At 42.2% G+C, this 22437-nt stretch overlaps 1 protein-coding gene across 3 annotated transcripts in view; it reads right to left on the reverse strand.

The window, feature by feature from the left end:
• Window positions 1-22437, reverse strand: part of LOC141133307 (potassium channel subfamily T member 2-like) — a 411333-nt gene that overhangs the window by 227579 nt on the left and 161317 nt on the right. For all 3 annotated transcript variants that reach the window (XM_073622598.1, XM_073622596.1, XM_073622597.1), the window contains exons 2-3: window positions 2379-2458; window positions 954-1056 (exon numbers count right to left, since the gene is read on the reverse strand). In XM_073622598.1, coding sequence (XP_073478699.1) covers window positions 954-1056; window positions 2379-2458 — 183 coding nt within the window. The remainder of the gene's footprint in view (window positions 1-953; window positions 1057-2378; window positions 2459-22437) is intronic.

A 22437-nucleotide genomic window follows, 5' to 3' on the forward strand; every position in this document is an offset into this window, starting at 1 on the left:
AGCACATTGGGACCTTTGGTGATTCCCCTGTACAGTACACAGTTTGCGGAATGTACGTTTTGTTATAAATACGGTGATATTAGTACACCAATTATAAGAGGTTTGCTCTGTTAACAGGGGATAGTAACCGTATTTGTCTAGGGTGGGGGGGTAATGTTCCATACCATTTGATGGGTATTAATGGTGTTACTTTAATGTTTGTATTAAATAAAATGGTTTCATTTTGTGTTGTGAGTCTATTTTCTGAAGTTCTCTTTGGCACCTCAAAAATGCTTAGTTTTTCTTTTTTTTGCTTTTTTGTCTATGTATTATTGGGATGTGATGCCACTCAATATTATGTTACATCTCTGTGTTCACAGAAATACTAAACATTTGTGCCAAAAGAGTTAGTTTTGCTAATTGCCTCACAAATTAGTAAGGGTATGTCAGCTTGCACTATTATAAATATTGGTGCTGTAGAGGAGAATAGAAGAAATAAACCATCCAGCTTTTTGCCTGAGGTTTTTTTTTCATAAATGTATTCATTGCTTCATGGAGAGAAACAGAGCAGGCCTTTATCAATAAAGTATCTGAAGGATGAATCAGTCTTGCTTCATACACCAGACAATAGGAGTCTCCCTGTCATGTACTTGGGACAATGAAAGTGAAAATCTGGTTGTTATGGACAATGAGAACTTTTCACTCTTCAGACATCTTTATGCACAAGGCTCCAATAGATCTTCTTTTAGACACTTCCAACATCTAACAAGTGGTCTAAAATGTATTCCTACTGTGAAGATAAAAGCTCATGTTAAACCAAAGCCTGATGTATAGGCATTAGGCTTCTGTAGGGTGGGCACCTTTTCTTATACTCCTATTAATGTGTTGCCAACCAGCCCTATTGCTGCTGGCCAGTCGGGGACAATACCAGCCAAGATACAAAGGTAATTGGAGAGAGAGTCAGAAACACATACCAGTTCCCCTTGCCATCTCTTGGATCATCTAGTAATACTCGTATGATGTAGAGCAGACAACTCAACAGCTTCAATGAGAAATTGAACAGTCGGACCCTTAAACCTGCAAAAAAATATATATTAATGAGCTTTCTGTATGAAAAGACGTTTAATGGTGGAACAGACTGCATGTTTCATAGCTCTTACTGTATGTTTCACCTTGTGGTGCAGATCCCATGACACATAGTGTCTCCTGTCTATGTCACCCTGTGGTAGGAGGTACAGATTCCATGTCACATAGATCCTCCTGGGTGGTGTCACCCTGTGGTAGGATGTACAGACTCCATGTCACATAGATCCTCCTGGGTGGTGTCACCCTGCCTGTGGTAGGAGATACAGACTCCATGTCACATAGATCTTCCTGGGTGGTGTCACCCTGCCTGTAGTAGAAGATACGGACTCCATGTCACATAGATCTTCCTGGGTGGTATCACCCTGTGGTAGGAGATACAGACTCCAAGTCACATAGATCCTCCTGGGAGGTGTCACACTGCCTGTGGTAGGAGATACAGACTCCATGTCACATGGATCTTTCTGGGTGGTGTCACCCTGTGGTAGGAGGTACAGACTCCATGTCACATAGATCCTCCTGGGTGGTGTCACCCTGTGGTAGGATGTACAGACAACATGTCACATAGATCCTCCTGGGTGGTGTCACCCTGCCTGTGGTAGGAGATACAGACTCCATGTCACATGGATCTTCCTGGGTGGTGTCATCCTGCCTGTGGTAGGAGATACAGACTCCATGTCACACAGATCATCCTGGGTGGTGTCACCCTGTGGTAGGAAGTATAGACTCCATGTCACATACAACCTCCTGGGTGGTGTCACCCTGTGATAGGAGGTACAGACTCCATGTCACATAGATCCTCCTGGGTGGTGTCACCCTGTGGTGGGAAGCTCAGATGCCATGCCCCATAGCTCTCCTGGTCTGTTACCAGGGGAGTTACCTTCTGGTGGCAGGGAAAGAATCCATGTCACGTAGCTCCTTCTGTCTGTGTCACCCGGCTATACTGACTTTTTTTTTTTTTAAATTGGAGCAATCAATTATCAGTTGTTCAATGAAGAACAAAGAATATTTTGAACTGTGTAGAAAACACCTCTAGGTAGTATAGCTCCAAGAACTTTCTTTCCGTTGTTCATGTTTAGCCAGCCAAAGCCACATTATGACTTGTAGCTTTCTTATGGCCATAGTTATAGCTTGATATTGTATTTTACGGGGCTGAGTAAATCCCAGGAGACAAAAAACAATATGTCTAAAATAATGACTGGAGCCTGACTTATTGTTTTATTTTCAACAAGGATGAGGACCTAAACTGGACTGCTTAGTTCCTGAAATCTTCATTTATTTCTACATTCTTTGATAGTTTGAAATAAAATACTTACTTGATCTCTGATTTTTTATAAAAAATAGTTTCAGCCGCTCTTTGAAGGAGTTTTCATTCACATAAAATTCTACCAGGACACTAGAAAAGATGAAAAATAAGCATCTATTAAAATTTTAGATTTGTGGATGTACACAACTACAGAAAAAATGTCAATACACCAGACCTTAAAAATGAAAAATGTAATAAAAGAATGTTTTCTTCTCTTGCCTATGGTGTTGTTTCCTACCTAAAGCATGCTTTTTTCTTTCCTAGAGCATTTTTTCTCTTGTCTATAGCATGGTTTTTTTCTTGTCTGTGTAGGGATGCGCTGCCCTTTACTGTTAGCTGCAAATATCAGTAGATTAGTAGGTGATGCTGTTTATTATACCAACTCCTGGTATTCTAGTCAACCCTGTCCTTTATGGTTTGTGATTCTATAGCTAGTTTTAGCTTACGGCTCATTAACCAGCATAGGCTAGAGCCAGGTTAGGCATCTGATGGCCACTTCTGGTAGATAGAGGTCTAGTTGCATGTCAGATTAGAAAGTACTAGGGAGGAACTAAAGCAAAGAATGGATAGGTTGAATCTGAGTTCCAGTGCCACACCACCGTTTTTTTGCGGGCGAGAAGCTGTATTCCAGGCTAGTTGGACAACAATTGGAGGATCTCTCCATGACCTCTGATCTTATCTTCAGGTCTCCAAAACAAAGACAGACACCACATCATCTTAAGGGGCCCCTGCAACTGGACTTTGCTATAGTATTTATCTGGAGGAATCTCTGTTAAAAAACAAAATATACCCAGGTTTACACCATTATGTGCACTTTGCCGGATAATACCTGTTTGTACATTGGGTGTATGTACTTTTATTGTTCTCTTCTTATATAAAGCTTCTATTATTTCTATACTAGTGTGCTGCTATATAGTCGTGATTAATGTTATATGCTGGCTGCAGTAGTTATGCTCCCAATTACTTTGTTTAGAATACTAATTCATTTCTTAGGAAGGGAATTCCCTCTGCTTACAGAGACCCTGTCCTGGGTGGGAGACACTGCCAACTTAATTACCAAACCCACTTTTCCACTTGGTGAAGGTTCTGGTTCTCTTATTTACCTACAGATTTAGCACAATATCTATTTTGGGAAGGGCTGTTTCTCAACCCCCCCCCCCCCCCCCCCAAAAAAAAGAGGGATACACCTATACCATGCTTTTCACTGAACAAAGACATGTTTTGTCCTGTAGATAGCAACCAAATAAACTAAGAATCTTTTTGGATATTATGGGTATTAAGACAGCTTTTCCTTTGGAATATTCTCCGTTACATAAATCACATTATTTAAGAAGGCATGCTCTCAGAGAAAAGATGCTATGCATCTTAGAAAATACCGAGACCCTCCCTAAGGCATTGGGCCACATAAAATAATGTGGCCCAATGTTTATCTGATTATAGCATAACCACACATGCTCAGCCAGGCCAAACATCTGTGTTAAAGGAGCTATGAGCTTGGGGGGGGGGGGTCATGTTGGCACATATGACTTCCTTTTAATGTCAATAGTTAGCTTTAGTATTTTGTAAATACAAATTTATGGGACTGTAATACAACCAGTGGTTACACTTAGTGCAAAGACAGTTTGTATGAAAACTCATTACCTACATGCCCATGGAAAAAAAGTCCTTGAAGAAAATATATGGCCCATAGAAGAAGTAATTTTGAGCATAAGAAAGAAAATGGAATTTAATAAACAGTTATGGCTAATGCAGATTGACAAATTTGGCTTTAAGGTGCATTCTGCTTGCATTTTACATCCATTTGAGATGCTTCAGAGATCATTCTTGTCTTCTTCACAGTACTGCATTGCAGTAATGCGCATATAAAGCCTCCTCCCTATCCCCACTTTATAGCTATAACAGTCTCCACCCTTCTGAAAAGTTTTTCTACGATATTTTGAATTGCGTCTTTTGCAAATTTTGCCCATTCACCCAAAAGAGCATTTGTGAGGCCAGGTACTGATGATGGATGACAGCACCTAGGTCACAAACTCTGTTTTATCCTATCTCATAGATAATTAGGGTTTAGGTCAGGTCTCCACTCAAGTTCCTCCACATCAAGCTTTGAAACCATGTCTTTAGGAAACTTTGGCCAATAATTGGAAGGGGTGTCCACATACTCTTATTAATTTTAGGGGTTGGGGTTGTTATCTTAGGGCTACCACATCCAGTAATAATGACATTATTACAGACAAGCAATAGTGGACTTTTAAGTCATACATGAAATCATCGACTTTTATTAATACCATCAAAACAAGTTAAAATCTTGTTGCTCACAGATACAATCTAGTATATTAAGATGCCTAAATTAGTGTTCATGTTGACATCAAGTTTCAATTTAGTTTAAGCGCTGCGTAAACTGTCGGCGCTATATAAATCCTGTATAATAATAATAATAGTTTTAGCCATAGTCTTTTGACTAAAATGCCATTTTAGTCATATTTTAGTCATCTGACTTGTTTTAGTCGTATTTTAGGCATTTCTCTAGAATTTCCAAACTCCTTATATACTTTTGGAGTAAAAATTTAATAACATGTTATTATTTATGGGGCTAAGGTTTAATTTTGCCATTTTTTTTCATAGTCTTTTGACTAAAATGCCATTTTAGTTTTAGTCATCTGAATTGTTTTAGTCATATTTTAGTCGTCTTAAATAGTGTTAATTTCGTTGACGAAAATATTTTCTTTGATTAAATTAACACTGGCCTCAATACTTATAATCATCCTCATCTAACACCCATTAGCTGTCTATATATTAGTATATCCTGCCATACAGTTAGATAATGAGGCATTGGAGCAGAGATCTCTCCCAACACATTTCTTACAGCTAACCTTTGCCTATTCTGGAGCACGATTGAAGCTGTTTCCACAATAAACATGAAAAGAATATACCGACCATTGATCTTTTCATGTTTATTGCAGAAACAGCATCAAATCTTTATTGATGTTGCATTTGGTCAACTGACTGTATGGCAGGATACACTAAAATATACATATGTATGTATAATGTGTGTGTGTATATATACAGTGTGTGTGTGTATGTGTATATATATATATATATATATATATATATATATATATATATACACACACACACACACATATATACGAGGTGTGTTCAGAAAGTAATGAGAATTATATTTTTTAAAATTATTTTATTGAAAAATGTTACAATTGAACATTGTTTCTTTCAAAGTATGCACCTTGTGAATGTACACAACGCTCCCAGTGATTTTTCCATTCTTCATAGCATCCCTGGAAGTCTTCAATTGGGATGGTGTTCAGAGCCTGTGTAGTGGCTCTTTAGACGTTATCCACACCACCAAAATGGTGTCCTTCTCTTGTTCAACTCCTGAGACACGATTTCATGAACAAATTGACTTGGTAATTCCCGTTTCCTCTGCAATCATTCTGATAATGAGCCGTCGGTCATGGCTGAAAACAGACCTCACTGCATCCACATTCTGTTTTTGAGCAACGGCTTACTATTAGAATGATTGCAGAGGAAACAGAAATTATCAAGTCAATTGTTCATGAAAAAGTGACTCAGGATTTGAACATGAGAAAGGACACCATTTTGGTAGTGTAGATAATGTCCAAAGAACCACAACGCAGTGTCTGAACGTCATCCCACTTGAAGATTTCCAGGGATGCTTTGAAGAATTGAAAAATCGCTGGGAGTCTTATGAAACATGCACAAGGTGCATACGTTGAAGGAGAAAATATTCAATTGTAAAAATTTTCAATAAAATAATTTTTAAAATATCCTTCTCGTTACTTTCTGGACACACCTCGTATAGCGTATTGGCCGGGTATGATTTCAAGCATTGATAATATAATAATTATATAATAATAATAATAATAGAAATAATATAGTAATAATGTCCACATACTTTTAGCTATATATAGTGTGTGTGTGTGTGTGTGTATCAGTGGTGTAACAATAGCCATAGCAGTCCATGCAACTGCTGTGGAGCCTGGGGTATAAGGGGGGCCCCATTGGTGGGACAGTTAAGGAAAATTGATTTAGGATCACAGATCCCACTTGGTGCAGTAGGAAGCATTTGCATAGCCGTCTTTGTAGATTTATTGCCCTCTTAACTTCTGCTACAGATTCAGGCTGGGTTCACACCTATGCAAATTGGATGTGGGTTTCCCCGCATCCAATTCGCATAGCAGAAGGATGTGAGCGGCTCTCTATGGAGCCGGTTCACATATCCCCGGATCAGCTTCGGAGCGCACTGCATAGAGATGCTGTGCGTCTTTGGCTCCGTTTCAGGCCCGAATTCAGGCACAGATTCGGCCCTGATTCATCCCTGAAATGGAGAACAGCCTGAAATAAACCCATGTCAAATGTAGTCACAAATCCCAGTTTCCCCTCAGCTAAAATCATATAGGACAGCTGAAATCATTATGGTTATTAATATTATCGCTACTACAACTATAACTTTTATCCACGGCACTGCTCCCTTGCAGTGTACTGACTATAATGACAGCTCTCCTGCTGCCCGTCCTTGATTTAGGCATACTTTATGTTAAGATCAATGACATGTATTGTCCCAGCTGACACTGCAAGCTGGTAAAGAGAGGACTTTAGCCTGGGGGCCCATCCACCACCGATACCTTTAATTCAAATAGGAGAGATTTGGCACAGGTTTCTTTGCACTTTCTTTAGTCTTTTAAATCTATACACCCTGGAATAAAACAACCGTTTTGAGAGTCCCTGCCCTTTTTCAAGTTCACAAGCGTACTGAATGATAATATACAACTTTAGGTTTTTATTGTCTTTTTTGAATAGGCACAAAAAAAAATAACTGACCATCATGTGAGGGTCCCTAAAGAGAGAGGAGATAGCAAAAAAAGGATGACAGTTGACATAATTAGGATAAAATTTAAGAAACAGAAGGTCCATTATAACATCCTGCTTCCCTTGCTGAACTGGCAGGACTAGCATGAAAAATATCAAACCCAACATATAAAACAGTTCTCAGAGTATAGCACTATGCAGATAAGAAAAAAGAGTTTTGGTGGGAGGAGGAAGTAAGAAAGGACAAAAAGGGAATGTGAGAAATCTTGAGAAAGAAGGGTGTTTGACAGAGATCAGTACCATTACCAAGATTATATATGCAATTTGGATGTAAAGCTTGGGAATTCTAAACAGGGCCGAGAATGTCCATGTAGCCAGGAAGGAGTTCATCCTAATTAAATCCCCTGCAGCTAGGCTCTATACATGCACCAGAGCATTCATAATAGAAGCCCAAGCAGCAAAAGGTGGAAAATGTCCAATATCCTAGTTTTGTGGAACACGCTGCCACTAGAACAGCTTATCTCAATTAGAGATTCATGGAATCCTAGGGTTCCACCAGTGGATGCTAGGGGTTCCTTGAGCAATGAGCAGTTTCTGCCTCTTATGCCGCGTGCACATGACCGGTTTTGCCCTTGGAATAAACTCTGAAGGTTTCTCCGACGGAACTCCAACAGAATTCCATTCAAGCGGTTTTGCCTACACACGGTCAACCCAAAGTCCGACCAAAGTCCGACCGCCAAGAACGCGGACTAGAAAAAAGAAGTTCAATAGCCAGTAACCAATAGCTTCCGTCTCGTACTTGCTTAAGAGCATGCGTCATTTTTTGCAGCATACAGACGATCGGTTTTCCCGATAGGAATTGGTTTTGTCGGAAATATTTAGAACAAGTTCTATTTCTAGGTCCGTCAGAATTTTCGAAAAAGAAAAGTCCGATGAGGCCTACACTCGATCGGAATAGACGATGAAAAGCTTCCGTCTGACTTTTTCTGTCGGACATTCCTCTGAAAATAATTACATTCTCAGCTATCTGTAAGGGGAGATTTTTCCCAATGACCACAAATGTAAGGTGTATTCTTCCCAGTGACCACCACACCAGTGTACAGGGAACTGTAGATATAGTAATTATTAACAAGGGTTCCTGATACCAGGAGAAAATTATTTCCCACTGGCCACCTGTGTAAGGAGAATTCTTTCTACTGGACACCAATGCAAGGGACATTCTTTCCACTGACCACCGATGTAAGGGCAATTCTTCCCATTGACCCTTGATAAGTTAATTTTAGTAGGGGTTCCCTGAGACCTGAAAAAATATTTGAATGGTTCCTAGAATAAAAAGGTTGAGAAAGGCTGATCTAAAGAAATACAAAATGCAAGTTACAACTTTCTCACTAATGTCTCTCATATTGTTGGCAGTTGTTGCAGATCTTAAATAGATAAGCAAGATATCATCATAGTCATCCTAAACTTACTCTAAAAAATAAAGATCATTATCTTTATTAAGTCCCAGCGGGTGTAAAGCTAAAAGTCTGTAAATCCATCTTACTTTTCTATAACTCTAAGACTCAATCACCTCCTCTCTTCAACCTAGGCTCTCATCTATAATCATTGTCTTTATGACCCGTCTCTGCTAAATGTCTGGAAATTGGTAAATTTCATCTTTATACCCACTGGGACTGAATCAAAATTATAATCGTGTTTTTTATAGAGTAATTTTAGGATGATTATTACATTATCTTGTTTATCTTTTTCACATGTGCCAGCAATATGAGACATTAGTAAGAAACTTGTAACACTTTATGTTTCTTAGATCTGGCATTTGGAGATTTTTATTATTACAGCTATTTTTATAGCTCCAGCAATTAACACAGCGCTTTACATATCATACATTTAAATCTTGCCCTGCTGTCAATGAGCTTGCAGTCTAGGGTTCCTATCCCATACATGCATACAAATACAAGCACAGGCAGAACATGCAAAACTCCATACAGAGAGTGTTCTAACAAGGGTGCAAACCCTGGACCCCAGTGCTGTAAGCAGAAGTGCTAATCACTAATGCCAGCCATAGATGGTTGAAATCTCGGCCGGTTGGCAGAGATTCGAACAATGTATGGGCAGGGTGAATGTACCCAAATTGATTGATCGATCACCTTAGGTACGACCAGCCTGTGGGATTTTTCATGTGATTATTGCTAGCAGCTATTCTAGCCACTAGCAGTATTTACTGTGTTCTCCCAGCAGGGACGGCTTGGCCGTTGTGTATTCAGTTTCCTGGTATTTAAATTGTTGTATATTGTAATTCAGTATACATGTAAACTTGAAAAATTGTGTTTTTTCTACCATTCCAGTATATATGGATTTAAAATAAATCACAAGGAGACCTGTGGCTGAACTCTTCAATTTTAATTTGTATATTTATATACAATTTCCATACTAAAATGGATTGTGCACAGCTGCACAATCAATGCGAGCTGGTTACCAACAAAACATTAACCTTGAGCTGGAGACTTCATCCTTTCCAAGTCTTTATGAAGTCTCCAAGCTCCAGTACCCACACCAGAATTTACTAATCCCTAAGGAAACTGAAATTACAATTTCCTCCCTAGAGGAAGGACAAGTGTCCTGGAACTCCTCCTGCCTGGATGAAAACCCTATATGCAACCATTTGGTTGCATATAGGGTTGTTTCTTTCTACATTGCACATGCAATCCAAAGAGAGCAAACAAATGCCCAACATTCTTAATTGTTTCTTAACAGAAAAAAGTCAACCTGTCTTGGTACCAAACAGACTCCATCCTCACAAGGGCTTAATAATTTTGACTGGGCTTAAAAAGATTCAGGTAAGCAGATACCAAATAGATCTAGGTAGAAAGGATAAGGCACAAAAATGGAACCAGTGTGTGGTCAAGGAGACACCCATTGACTAAAAAGATGTTTCCAAGTGGATTCTTTAGGAAGGTCGGTTTTTATTGATCATAAAACAGGTTATAACACCATCAATGTGTTTTGTGGCTCCTTAGTTGCCAATTCATCAGGAAAATGTACACTTTAATGGGTGGGATGTGCATTCCTTTAGCCCAGATTATACAGTGAAATAGCATACTCTGGGCTGAAGGAATGCAGACAGATCCCACTTATTTGGTGTACTGTACTACTTTTTATAATGAATTGGCCACTAAAGAGCCACAAAACACGTTAAAGGTGTTTTAACCTGTTTTTATGATCAATAAATACCAACCTTCCTAATGAATCCATTTGGAAGCACCTTTTTAGTGAATGAGCTCACCGGCTGACCACACACTGGCTCAATTTTTGGGCCTTATTCTTTATACTATTGTTCACCGGACCTGATTGTAACCTGGAGCAGTGCAAGAATTTTTGCAAAACTCTGATGAACATCAAGTGCAACTGCCCACACTCTGCATGGAGACAACCTTATGAATATGAATATACGCTTACTACAGCTTTTACCATACTTTTCACATACGTACAACTGAATACTACTTATAGAAGGATCCTTCTCATGGCTTTTTATCTTCATTTCTCTCCTTGTCTTTGCTCATCTGGAGTACCAGTGACTCATCAACTAGATCTGCATTGTGATTTATTGCATGGAACAATTTCAGAAGGGCAGGTTAAGCCAGTGATATTGAATACTGCAAAAGACCTTGAGAAGGTGGTCATCATATTTCTCTCAGGAGGTAATTACATATAGCCCAACTCAGAGTATAGGTGGGGTGTAGCGCGGTGCAGCGAAAATAATGCACACATTTCCAGTGCAATGAAAGAACTTGTATTGAATTAGTGCAGAGACAGTTCACAAATAACCGGGTGGAAAGGCAACACAGCCGGAAACACTCACAGTTCCAACAGCATAGAGAACAGGATTCAGCTGAACTAACAATGCTTGTAGAGAGGGGTAGAATGCAGCCTGGCGCCCTTGCGCCCAAGCAGGCAAATGTCCAGTAAAGATGCAAGCCTTACGCTTTGCCTAATCATCAGGAACCTTTCGCTGGTTCTCTACCAACTCGTAAAATGCGTGCCAAACCTGGGAGCCAGGGCCTTAAAAAGGCTCTGCCTGACCTAAGATGGCTGCTAGAGTCATGTGGGGTGACAGCATCCAATTGGGTCGCTTCCCCAGTGACCCAGGAAGCCATAGAGGAACCATGTTCCTCTTGGCTTCCCCTCCAAATGCAGTGCTTCTGCAGAACAGCGCCACCTGCAGTGTAAAATGTAGACTGTACCTGCCTACAAGCCCCCCCCCTCCAGGAGTATTTTGTGGGGGTTTTTTTGCTTACCTTTTCCAGATGTCTGTAGGCCAATTCAATGACACACTGGGTCATTTTACTATTTTTATTTTCCTGGGGTAGACAGTGCTCACTGATGCAGCGCTGAAGACACAGTGACAGTGCCTCTGTCTGCATCATTACCCCATGAGTGCAGGTCGCTGTTGTGATGCCCCCTCAAGGGGCGGGTTCATGAAGCCCAGTTTTCCTGATTGAGTAAAGCTGGCCTTCAACCCAGAAGTCTGAGGACATCTGGTGGTGGTAAAGTTTCAGGCTTGGTTCACATACAGTGGGGACGGAAAGTATTCAAACCCCCTTAAATTTTTCACTCTTTGTTATATTGCAGCCATTTGCTAAAAATAATTTAAGTTCATTTTTTTTCCTCATTAATGTACACACAGCACCCCATATTGACAGAAAAACACAGAATTGTTGACATTTTTGCAGATTTATTAAAAAAGAAAAACTGAAATATCACATGGTCCTAAGTATTCAGACCCTTTGCTGTGACACTGATATATTTAACTTCAGGTGCTGTCCATTTCTTCTGATCATCCTTGAGATGGTTATACACCTTCATTTAAGTCCATCTGTCTTTGATTATACTGATTGGACGTGATTAGGAAAGCCACACACCTCGCTATATAAGACCTTACAGCTCACAGTGCATATCAGAGCAGATGAGAATCAAGGGGTCAAAGGAACTGCCTGAAGAGCTCAGAGACAGAATTGTGGCAAGGCACAGATCTGGCCAAGGTTACCAAAAAATTTCTGCTGCACCTAAGGTTCCTAAGAGCACAGTGGCCTCCATAATCCTTAAATAGAAGATGTTTGGGACGACCAGAAACCTTCCTAGAGCTGGGTGTCTGGCCAAACTGAGCTATTGGGGGAGAAGAGCCTTGGTGAGAGAGGTAAAGAAGAACCCAAAGATCACTGTGGCTGAGCTCCAGAGATGCAGTCGGGAGATGGGAGAAAGTTGTAGAAAGTCAACCATCACTGCAGCCCTCCACCAGTGGGGGCCTTATGGCAGAGCCTCTCCTCAGTGCAAGACACATGAAAGCCCACATGGAGTTTGCTAAAAAAAACACCTGACGTGCACCACCCCCCCCCCTCCAGGAGTATTTTGTGGGTTTTTTTATGCTTACCTTTTCTAGATGTCTGTAGGCCAATTCGATGACACACTGGGTCTTTTTACTATTTTTATTTTCCTGTGGTAGACAGTGCTCACTGATGCAGTGCTGAAGACACAGTGACAGTGCCTCTGTCTGCATCATTACCCCATGAGTGCAGGGCACTGTTGTGATGCCCCCTCCAGGGGCGGGTTCATGAAGCCCTGTTATTACAGGATTTCGACAGTCTTTCTGATTGAGTAAAGTTGGCCTTCAACCCAGAAGTCTGAGGACATCTGGTGGTGGTAAAGTATCAGGCTTGGTTCACATACTGTATATGCATTTTTAACCGCATTCCGATTTGCATAACATGTGAATCAGACCGGCTTTCAACGGAGCCGGTTCACACATGACCGCGGTCTGTTTCTGAAAAGGGTCCTGTGCGATTTTGGGTCCGGTTTAGGTGCGAATTCAAGCAAATATTTGCACCTGAATCGCACCTGAACCAGTGAACAAAACCACTCCGGACTGCAAACCGCAGCCGGACATATGTGAACCCAGCCATACTGTGAAGGACAGTGCTGAAGAGGAATTGAGTACTGCAGCCAGAGCTGTTTTGTTAATTTTTAACTCCAGCTGAGAAACTGATTTTTATTTTTCTTTGCCCACAGCCATACAGATTCAGACTTCCATTCTCCAGCTCACTGATTGAAGCAATGATTGTCTGAGAACAGTGGCGTAGCGTGGGTTGTCAGCGCCCGGGGCAAGGCAAGTAATTTGCGCCCCCTAACGCGTGGACTTTTAGCACTCAATGAGTCCCTTCGACTAGTACAGTATAAAACTCCTTACCCCCTATGTCACAGATCAGCTGCGGAGCTGATCTGTGTCTTACCTTTACTGCTGTAGGTCGGCTGGCACCTGTTGTTCCACTTGCTTGAGCAACACTTATTCCTGAGCACCCTTCCTGTAACCTGCTTAAACGGACTTCTCGTGAACTGATCCCTTGTGTACCAACTCGGCTAGTTCTCCTGATTACGTTGTCTGCTGCCCGCCCTGACCTAGGCTCACTATCTGGCTCTCCTTTTGCTTCATCCATCCATCCATCTGTGTCTGACAGTGTCTTCTGGTACTCTCCTTGCGAGCAGGGTGAACCCGGGGGTCGCTGTATTGAATCCAACAAGCTCCTATATCTTTCTTTTAGCATCTGTAGGGGGTTATTCCTGATGGTGGGCCTGGGCATTTAAAAAGGATCAAGATACTATAATATTAAGCCTCTATGTAGGTAAGCATATAAACAATGCAGTCAAGACCAGCTTCAAAAACGAGCCTAAGCCTTTTGACCTTCCTGGGTGAGATTGGATAAATTGTCTTGGGTCACACATAACATACACTAACAAGGAGGATAATGAAAAGGGAAGAACTCCGTGCTATGGGTGAAATGTACAAAATAGCTGCTCCCCTCAAACTGCTTAGTGAGCAAGCTTTGAGCTAGTGGGGGGTGTATAAAAATAAGGGGGCGCTTAGTAATAAATAATAAATTAACAGTGATCAATAATACATAATCGTTGTGAACAATACTGAACAGATATCAACATGAAATAAATATAATATAATGTGTATTTATTTCATGTTGATATCTGTTCAGTATTGTTCACAACGATTATGTATTATTGATCACTGTTAATTTATTATTTATTACTAAGCGCCCCCTTATTTTTATACACCCCCCAACAAGGAGGATAAAACAATCCAAAATTCTGTATACAACATTTGGCGCTCCTGGAAGTAAGAGATACACAGACCAATATTATTATGGTAAGCTGCTGCTTAACCACTTCCTGACCGGCCCACGCCGATGTACGTCGGCAGAATGGCACGGGTGGGCAAATGGGCGTACCTGTAAGTCCCATTGAATTTCCCGCCGTGCCATTGCGTGTGCACCGGGACCTCCGTGAGTCAGCTTGCGGGTCCCGTGGACTCGATCGCTGCGGGGATACCCGCGATCGCCTCACGAAGAGGATGAACGGGGAGATACTGATATAAACAAGCATCTACCCGTTCTGCCTAGTGACAGTGTCACTGATCTCTGCTCCCTGTCATCGGGAGCAGAGATCAGTGACGTGTCACACACAGCCCATCCCCCCACAGTTAGAAATACTCCCTAGTACTGACTTAACCCCTCCCCTCCCCCTAGTGGTTAACCCCTTAACTGCCAGTGTCATTTACACAGGAATCAGTGCATTTTTATAGCACTGATTGCTGTATAAATGACAATGGTCCCAAATATGTGTCAAAAGTGTCCGATTTGTCCGCCATAATGTCGCAGTCACAATAAAAATTGCTGATTGCCGCCATTACTAGTAAAAAAAAATTATTAATAAAAATGCCATAAAACTATCCCCTATTTTGTAAACGCTATAACTTTTGTGCAAACCAATCAATAAACGCTTATTGTGATTTTTTTTTTACCAAAAATATATAGAAGAATACGTATCGGCCTAAACTAAGGGAAAAAAAATGTTTTTTTCATTATTTTTTGGGGATATTTATTATAACAAAAAGTAAAATATAATGCGTTTTTTTTTTCAAAATTGTCGCAATTTTTTTGTTTATAGCACAAAAAATAAAAACCGCAGAGGTGATCAAATACCACCAAAAGAAAGCTCCATTTGTGGGAAAAAAAGGACGTCAATTTTGTTTGGGTACAATGTCGCACGACCGCGCAATTGTCAGTTAAAGCGTCGCAGTGCCGAATCGCAAAAAGTGCTCTGGTCAGGAAGGGGGTAAAATCTTCGGGGCTGAAGTGGTTAATTAAAGCAAAAAAATCCACACATAGAGCAAATGTCAAAAATCACCCTGGCAGGCGCATCACTTAACCTAAGGGCCCTTTCACACTGGGGCGGTTTGCAGGCGCTATTGCGCTAATAGCGCCTGCAAACTGTCCCGAAACAGCCGCTGCTGTCTCTCCAGTGTGAAAGCCCCGAGGGCTTTCACACTGGAGCGGTGCGCTGGCAGGGGCGGTGTGGGCGTCGGCGGTAAAACATCGCTTTTTCTAGCGCTGCTTTACCGCCGTTATTGCAGCGGTATTCGGCCGCTAGCGGTGCGGTTTTAAACCCCGCTGGCGGCTGAAAAAGGGTTAAAACCGCTCGTATAGCGCGGCTATAGCCGCGGTATAGCCGCACTGTCCCATTGATTTCAATGGGCAGGAGCAGTTTAGGAGCGGTGAATACACCGCTCCTTCACCGCTCCAAAGATGCGGCTCTAAAAAAAGTCCTGCTAGCTGCATCTTTGGAGCGGTGAATACACCGCTCCTGCCTATTGAAATCAATGGGACAGCGCAGCTATATCGCCGGCAAAGCGCCTCTGCAGAGGCGCTTTACGGTGGTTTTTACCCTTTCTCGGCTGCTAGCGGGGGGTATAACCGCCCCCGCTAGCGGCCGAATACCGACGGTAAAGTGCCACTTACAATAGCAGCACTTTACCGCCGACGCCGCCCCCAGTGTGAAATGGGCCTAAGAAAATGATAAACACAGTGGTGATGTTTTTACTATTTTATGTCTGAAGCAATGATGTGCATTTATGGACACTTGCAGTGAATGAGAGAGAAATACTGTAGGCAGCCAGTATAGTGAAAGTCTTTCACAACATTTAAAGCCAGCCATGAGAAGGGAAAAGAAACTCCTTGGAGGACTGACTGATGCTGCTGACCACCATACATATACACTGATCTGCGGCTGCCGGCTGCATACAGTATTTCTCTCTTTCTCTCTCGTCATCCCCCCCGCCCCCGGGGCCATTAATACAAATCAAGGGGGAGTCTCACTCTCACTCACACTCACCTTGCTTGTCCTGCCTCACTGCCTGGATTGGAGGATAAGAGAAGGAGAAGACAGCGGCTACGAATGGGTCATGGGCGGAGGCGGGACTTCAGGAGCACTCACATGACCCCCATACGGCCAATCGCAGGGCGCCGGACAGTTAACATGGCGGCCGGAGCGCGGGGGACACGGAAACATAAAATTAGGAGGCGGCAGCCAGTAGTGACACTACTGGCACAAAATTGCGCCCCCCTAAATGTCGCGCCCAGGGCCACGGTACCCCCTGCACCCCCCACGCTACGCCACTGTCTGAGAAAGATCAGATCTTCCTTTAGTTACCTTGAAAAATGTTGAAGTGGAATGTAAGTCAGAAAATTAGGTCTTGCCAGATCACTTCAGGCTGGCTCCTTTTGCATTAGTGCCTATACTGTTTAAAATCCAATAATACAGTGTCTCACCCTGCTCTGCACATGCTCAGTTGCTCTTCTTTTTTAGGCACTTTTAGGCACTGCTGAAATTGTAGAGGCAGACCTGCTGACGTCCTTAAAGCGAAATTAAACCCTCCTATCCGTTAGCAGCCAAGGAAGCTGCTTCTGTTTGATCTTCAACTACCATGGTGCTGCACATGTGATCAGTTATGACACCAGCCATTTCAGGAATTTACTGGATTTTGAAACCGCTAAATCAATAAGTTTAGTTCTGCTTTATGATTTACTGCTGTTCAGGGGAGGAATGTTGAAGGCAATTTACAGCACATACTAATGTTGGTTGCATAATTATTAACCACTTCCCGCCTGGCCTATAGCAAAATGACGGCCGGGCGGTGGTTCAGTTATCCTGACTGGGCGTCATATGATGTCCTTCAGGATAACAGCCGCCACGCGCCCGTGGGGGCGCACATCGCGGCGATCGGTGGAGCGGTGTATCAGTCTGACACACTGCTCCACCGATCTCGGTAAAGAGCCTCCGGCGGAGACTCTTTATCATGTGATCAGCTGTCCAATTACGGCTGATCACGATGTAGATAGGAAGAGCTGTTGATCAGCTTTTCCTCACTCGCGTCTGACAGATGCGAGTAGAGGAGAGGCGATCGGCGGCTCTCCTGACAGGGGGGGTTTGCGCTGATTGTTTAACAGGGCAGCCCCCCCTCAGATAACCACATTGGACCACCAGGGACGCCACTAGGACCACCATGGAAGGGGGCAACATGTGGATGGCCAGGTATGTACCCCATGGCCATCCACATGTTCAAATGAATGCCCAATCTGTGCCAATCAGTGCCCACAAATGGGCACTGATTGGCACCAGTATGTACTAACACATCAGTCATGCCCAGCAATGCCACCCATCAGTATCATCAGTGCCACCCATCAGTGACATCAATGCCCATCGGTGCCCACCTATCAGTGCCCATCAGTGCCCATCCGTGCCACCTATCAGTGCCACCCAAAAGTACCCAACAGTGCCACCCATAAGTACCCATCAGTGCCGCCTACAAGTGCCCATCAGTGCCACCTATGAGTGCCTATCAGTGCCGCATACCAGTGCCACCTATCAGTGTCACCTATGAGTGCCACCTATCAGTGCCCAGTGCCGCCTATCAGTGCCTGTCATCAGTGCCCGTCAGTGCCACCTCATTGGTGCCACCTCATCGGTGCCGCCGTATCAGTGCCCGTCAGTGCAGCCATATCAGTGCCCATCATTGAAGGAAAAAACTTACTTATTTACAAAAATTTTTAACAGAAACAAAGAAAAACTTGTTTTTTTTTCAAAATTTTCGGTCTTTTTTTATTTGTTGCGCAAAAAATAAAAATCCCAGAGGTGATCAGCTACCACCAAAAGAAAGCTCTATTTGTGGGAACACAATGATAAAAAAATTTGTTTGGGTACAGTGTAGCATAACCGCGCAATTGTTATTCAAATTGCGACAGCGCTGAAAGGTGAAAATTGGCTTGGGCAGGAAGGTGTCTAAGTGCCTGGTATTGAAGTGGTTAATGTGGAATGTAAAATATATTGCCAAAAGTATTGCAACACCTGCCTTTACACGTACATGAACTTTAATGACATCCCAGTCTTAGTCAATAGGGTTCAATATTGAGTTGGCCCACCCTTTGCAGCTATAACAGCTTCAACTCTTCTGGGAAGGCTGTCCACAAGGTTTAGGAGTGTGTCTATGGGAATGTTTCACCATTCTTGCAGAAGCGCATTTGTGAGGTCAGGCACTGATGTAGGCGAGAAGGCCTGGCTCGCAGTCTCCGCTCTAATTCATCCCAAAGGTGTTCTATCAGGTTGAGGTCAGGACTCTGTGCAGGCCAGTCAAGTTCCTCCACCCCAAACTCGCTCATCCATGTCTTAATGGACCTTGCTTTGTGCACTGGGCACTGGTGCGCTGTCATGTTGGAACAAGAAGGGGCCATCCCCAAACAGTTCCCACAAAGTTTGGAGCATGAAATTGTCCGAAATGTCTTAGTATGCTGACGCCATAAGAGTTCCCTTCACTTGAACTAAGGGGCCAAGCCCAAACCCTGAAAAGCAACCCCACACCATAATCCCCCCTCCACCAAATGATTTGGACCAGTACACAAAGCAAGGTCCATAAAGACATGGATGAACGAGTTTGGGGTGGAGGAACTTGACTGGCCTGCACCTCAACCCAATAGAACATCTTTGGGGTGAATTAAAGCGGAGACTGCGAGCCTTCTCGTCCACATCAGTGTCTGTTCTCACAAATGTGCTTCTGGTCAAACATTCCCATAGACACACTCCTAAACCTTGTGGACAGCCTTCCCAGAAGAGTTGAAGCTGTTATAGCTGCAAAGGGTGGGCCAACTCAATATTGAACACTACGGACTAATGCCGCGTACACACGATCGGATTTTTCAGACAGGAAATGTTCGATGGGAGCTTGTTGTTGGACATTCCGACCGTGTGTAGGCTCCATCGGACATTTTTCGTCGGAATTTCCGCCAAACAAAATTTGAGGTCTGGATCTCAAATTTTCCGACAACAAAATCCATTCTCATAAATTCTGATCGTGTGTACACAATTCCGATGCACAAAGTTCCACGCATGCTCTCAATCAATTACGAGATGGAAGCGCTCGGTCTGGTAAAACTAGCGTTCGTAATGGAGATAGCACATTCGTCACGCTGCAAAAATCTTTTAATGCAGCGCATTCTCTTCTTCTTTATAATGCTAGAATAATGAAGTTGTTTTGCTGCTGATATTCACACAGAGTTCTTAAAAAAAAATTTCTTTATTATTTCTCGTGATCTCCTGAATATGTTTTTTTTTTGTCAGATCTCCATAATAATGTTTTCAATGTTTGTTCATAGTGTTTTTTTTTTTTATCAAGATCTCCTGCTTTTTTTTTTTCTATTTGTCTCCATAATATTGTTTTTCATTTTGTGTCAAGTTACCACAACACCATTATTATCTTGTATTTTTTTAACCTCAAGGAGGTTGGTTGGTGTTGGTGTCCCTTGTTAATTTGACATTGTATTTAGGAAATGTACCTGCCTACTCACAAACAAACTGTCCTTTTTTAAGTAAAACACCTAGGCAAGTATTTGTGAATCCAAAATAGCCATTTATTATGGGTCATATTAAAATAAAGAGGAAGGCAATGCTGGAGAAAATTGTGAAATTGGCGAAGCCTTTGTACCCCAGGGCACACTTCAACTATTTTACAGCCAAAATTGGTAGCATGAGGAGTCCATATAATAGTGAGCACAATCCGCTCCCGGACTACAAGAGATCAGGAACAGCAGCAGATGACATATATGTCCCCAGGCTGTGATCATACAACAGCCTGCATCTTTTGTCAGACCACACTGAACCCAGGCCATCACACTATTGTCTTCCTTCCACTCTTCCTTCCAGGCTTGCTTCCAGTCTGTGGTTTTGGAGTTGTGACAGGAGGTGGAGGAGGATGGTCGAATTCATACAGGTGTGTTTTGTTTGTGAGTTGGCCCCTCAACCCCTTATTTAGGGACAGATACATCATTTCCTCACAGATGAGGCGTTGGCCCTCCTCCATTTCCTGCATTTTGCATGCAGTCATGGAGGTAAAGGCTTCTTGAAGAATGGGGTGGTTCTGAGGGCAGCATTAGCCTCCTGAATCAGCCCAAGGGTTGCCTCCTCCACTTTACTCTCCTTCCTGGGCCTTTTGGTTGGAAGGTGGAGGGGTAGGACCTGGGATTCGGTCAGGCTACTGGGCCAGAATAGGGGGAGGAAGTTGTGATCATTGAAGACCACAGCTTCAGGTAATAGATGGATGCCTGCATATTTATAATACATGGTGTGTTTTTTTATTTTAGGTGATGTGGATGTTGTGGAAGAAGATTCTCATTTCACAAGTGCAAATGCACACATCCTCATCGGGGGGATCATGGTGTGCAATCGTGATTTACAGAAGATCAAGGAAGATATCAATGATGTGGAAAAAAGACTCAAAAACATCGTAGATGTTTTAGGCAGAATCTAAAACACCCAAAAATTCTTCTAGTTTGTTTGTATTTTTATTATTTTTTTATTATTTTCACATATTTTAAATATTTTTTAGAAAGCCAAACTAAAGTAGATGAGAGGAAGGGGTTGCACCCCCGAAACAGGTCCATTGATCCCCCATGATGGGAGCTAGCACATATTGATTAGGCATGGGATCAGGAGGGAAATCCCCTTTTTGACTCTCAATTTGTGTGCATCTTCAAAATTTGGCTTTTACAGGGATGACATCACCCCATCTGATGAAGGCAAGATCAACACAGTTTGTACATACTAATGTCTGATATTGCCTTCACTTTGTCAAAGTTGAACTTTGTAAGTTCCTGAGTTGTGTATTGTTTTATGGTTTTAAACATGCCTGTTTTAACACAAAAAAGGCTATTTGTACTGTCAAAAAAAAAATGTTATTACTAAAATATGTTGGTTTGTTCAAAAACCATTTTCGAACGCATATGTAAATGTGCACAGAGTAAAAAGTTTTCTAATCAGCAATGTGTGGCTTCTTCTTTCAATGCTCAAGATCATTTTTTGGATTAAGTTGGTGTTACTGTTTACACTGAAATGGGGGTTATTTACTAAAGGCAAATCCACTTTGCACTACAAGTGCACTTTCAGTGCAGTTTCAAGTGCACTTTTGCAGTGCACTTGGCGTGCAAAGTGGATTTTCCTTTAGTAAATAACTCCCACAGTGCTTTATAATTCGCCACAATCATGCCATTTTTGTGACTCTGCAAAATTAATTAATGGTGCTGAAAATGATGTATATTTTTAACAGTAATGCATTACATACATTAACAACAAAAACAAGGTGTGTGTGTGTAGCAGACCCACAACATAATAACAGTTCGCTTAAGAAGTCACCTCATGTATCAAATAAATTACGTTTGCGCTATTGAAGAAAATGCCCCAAAAAAAAGCCCATCGGAGAACCTAGGAGACAGCTAAAAGAAACACAAGCAGTAAATCAAAGGAAATACTATTTCAGTTTAATGAAAAAAAAATATTTTTAAGATGTTTATTAAACATTTTCTGCCGTATCAATGGCCCCCCTACCCGCAAAGTACTCCATATATTTTATACAGACCTTGCGTGCACTTTGGGGGGGCAAGCACTGAAAAACAGATACGAACCCACAAGCACAAACTGAAGAGCAGTAACAATCGGAAAAGCACAAGGCTGAAAATCGCGAATCATCTGTCACCAAACTTCTACTAACACAAGATAAACACGAGATTAGCAGAAGGAGCCCAAAGGGTGGCGCACTGGCTATTGAACCTCCCTTTTCTAGTGCCGTTGTACATGTTGTACGTCACCGCGTTCTTGACATTCGGAATTTCCGACAAGATTTGTGTGACCGTGTGTATGCAAGACAAGTTTGAGCCAACATTCGTTGGAAAAAAAACATGGATTTTGTTGTTGGAATGTGCGATCGTGTGTACGCGGCATAAGACAGGGATGCCATTAAAGTTCAAGTGTGTGTAAAGGCAGGCGTCCCAATAATTTTGACA

The sequence above is a fragment of the Aquarana catesbeiana genome, linkage group LG03 (assembly GCF_042186555.1).
Source record: "Aquarana catesbeiana isolate 2022-GZ linkage group LG03, ASM4218655v1, whole genome shotgun sequence".
Taxonomy (NCBI): Eukaryota; Metazoa; Chordata; class Amphibia; order Anura; family Ranidae; genus Aquarana; species Aquarana catesbeiana.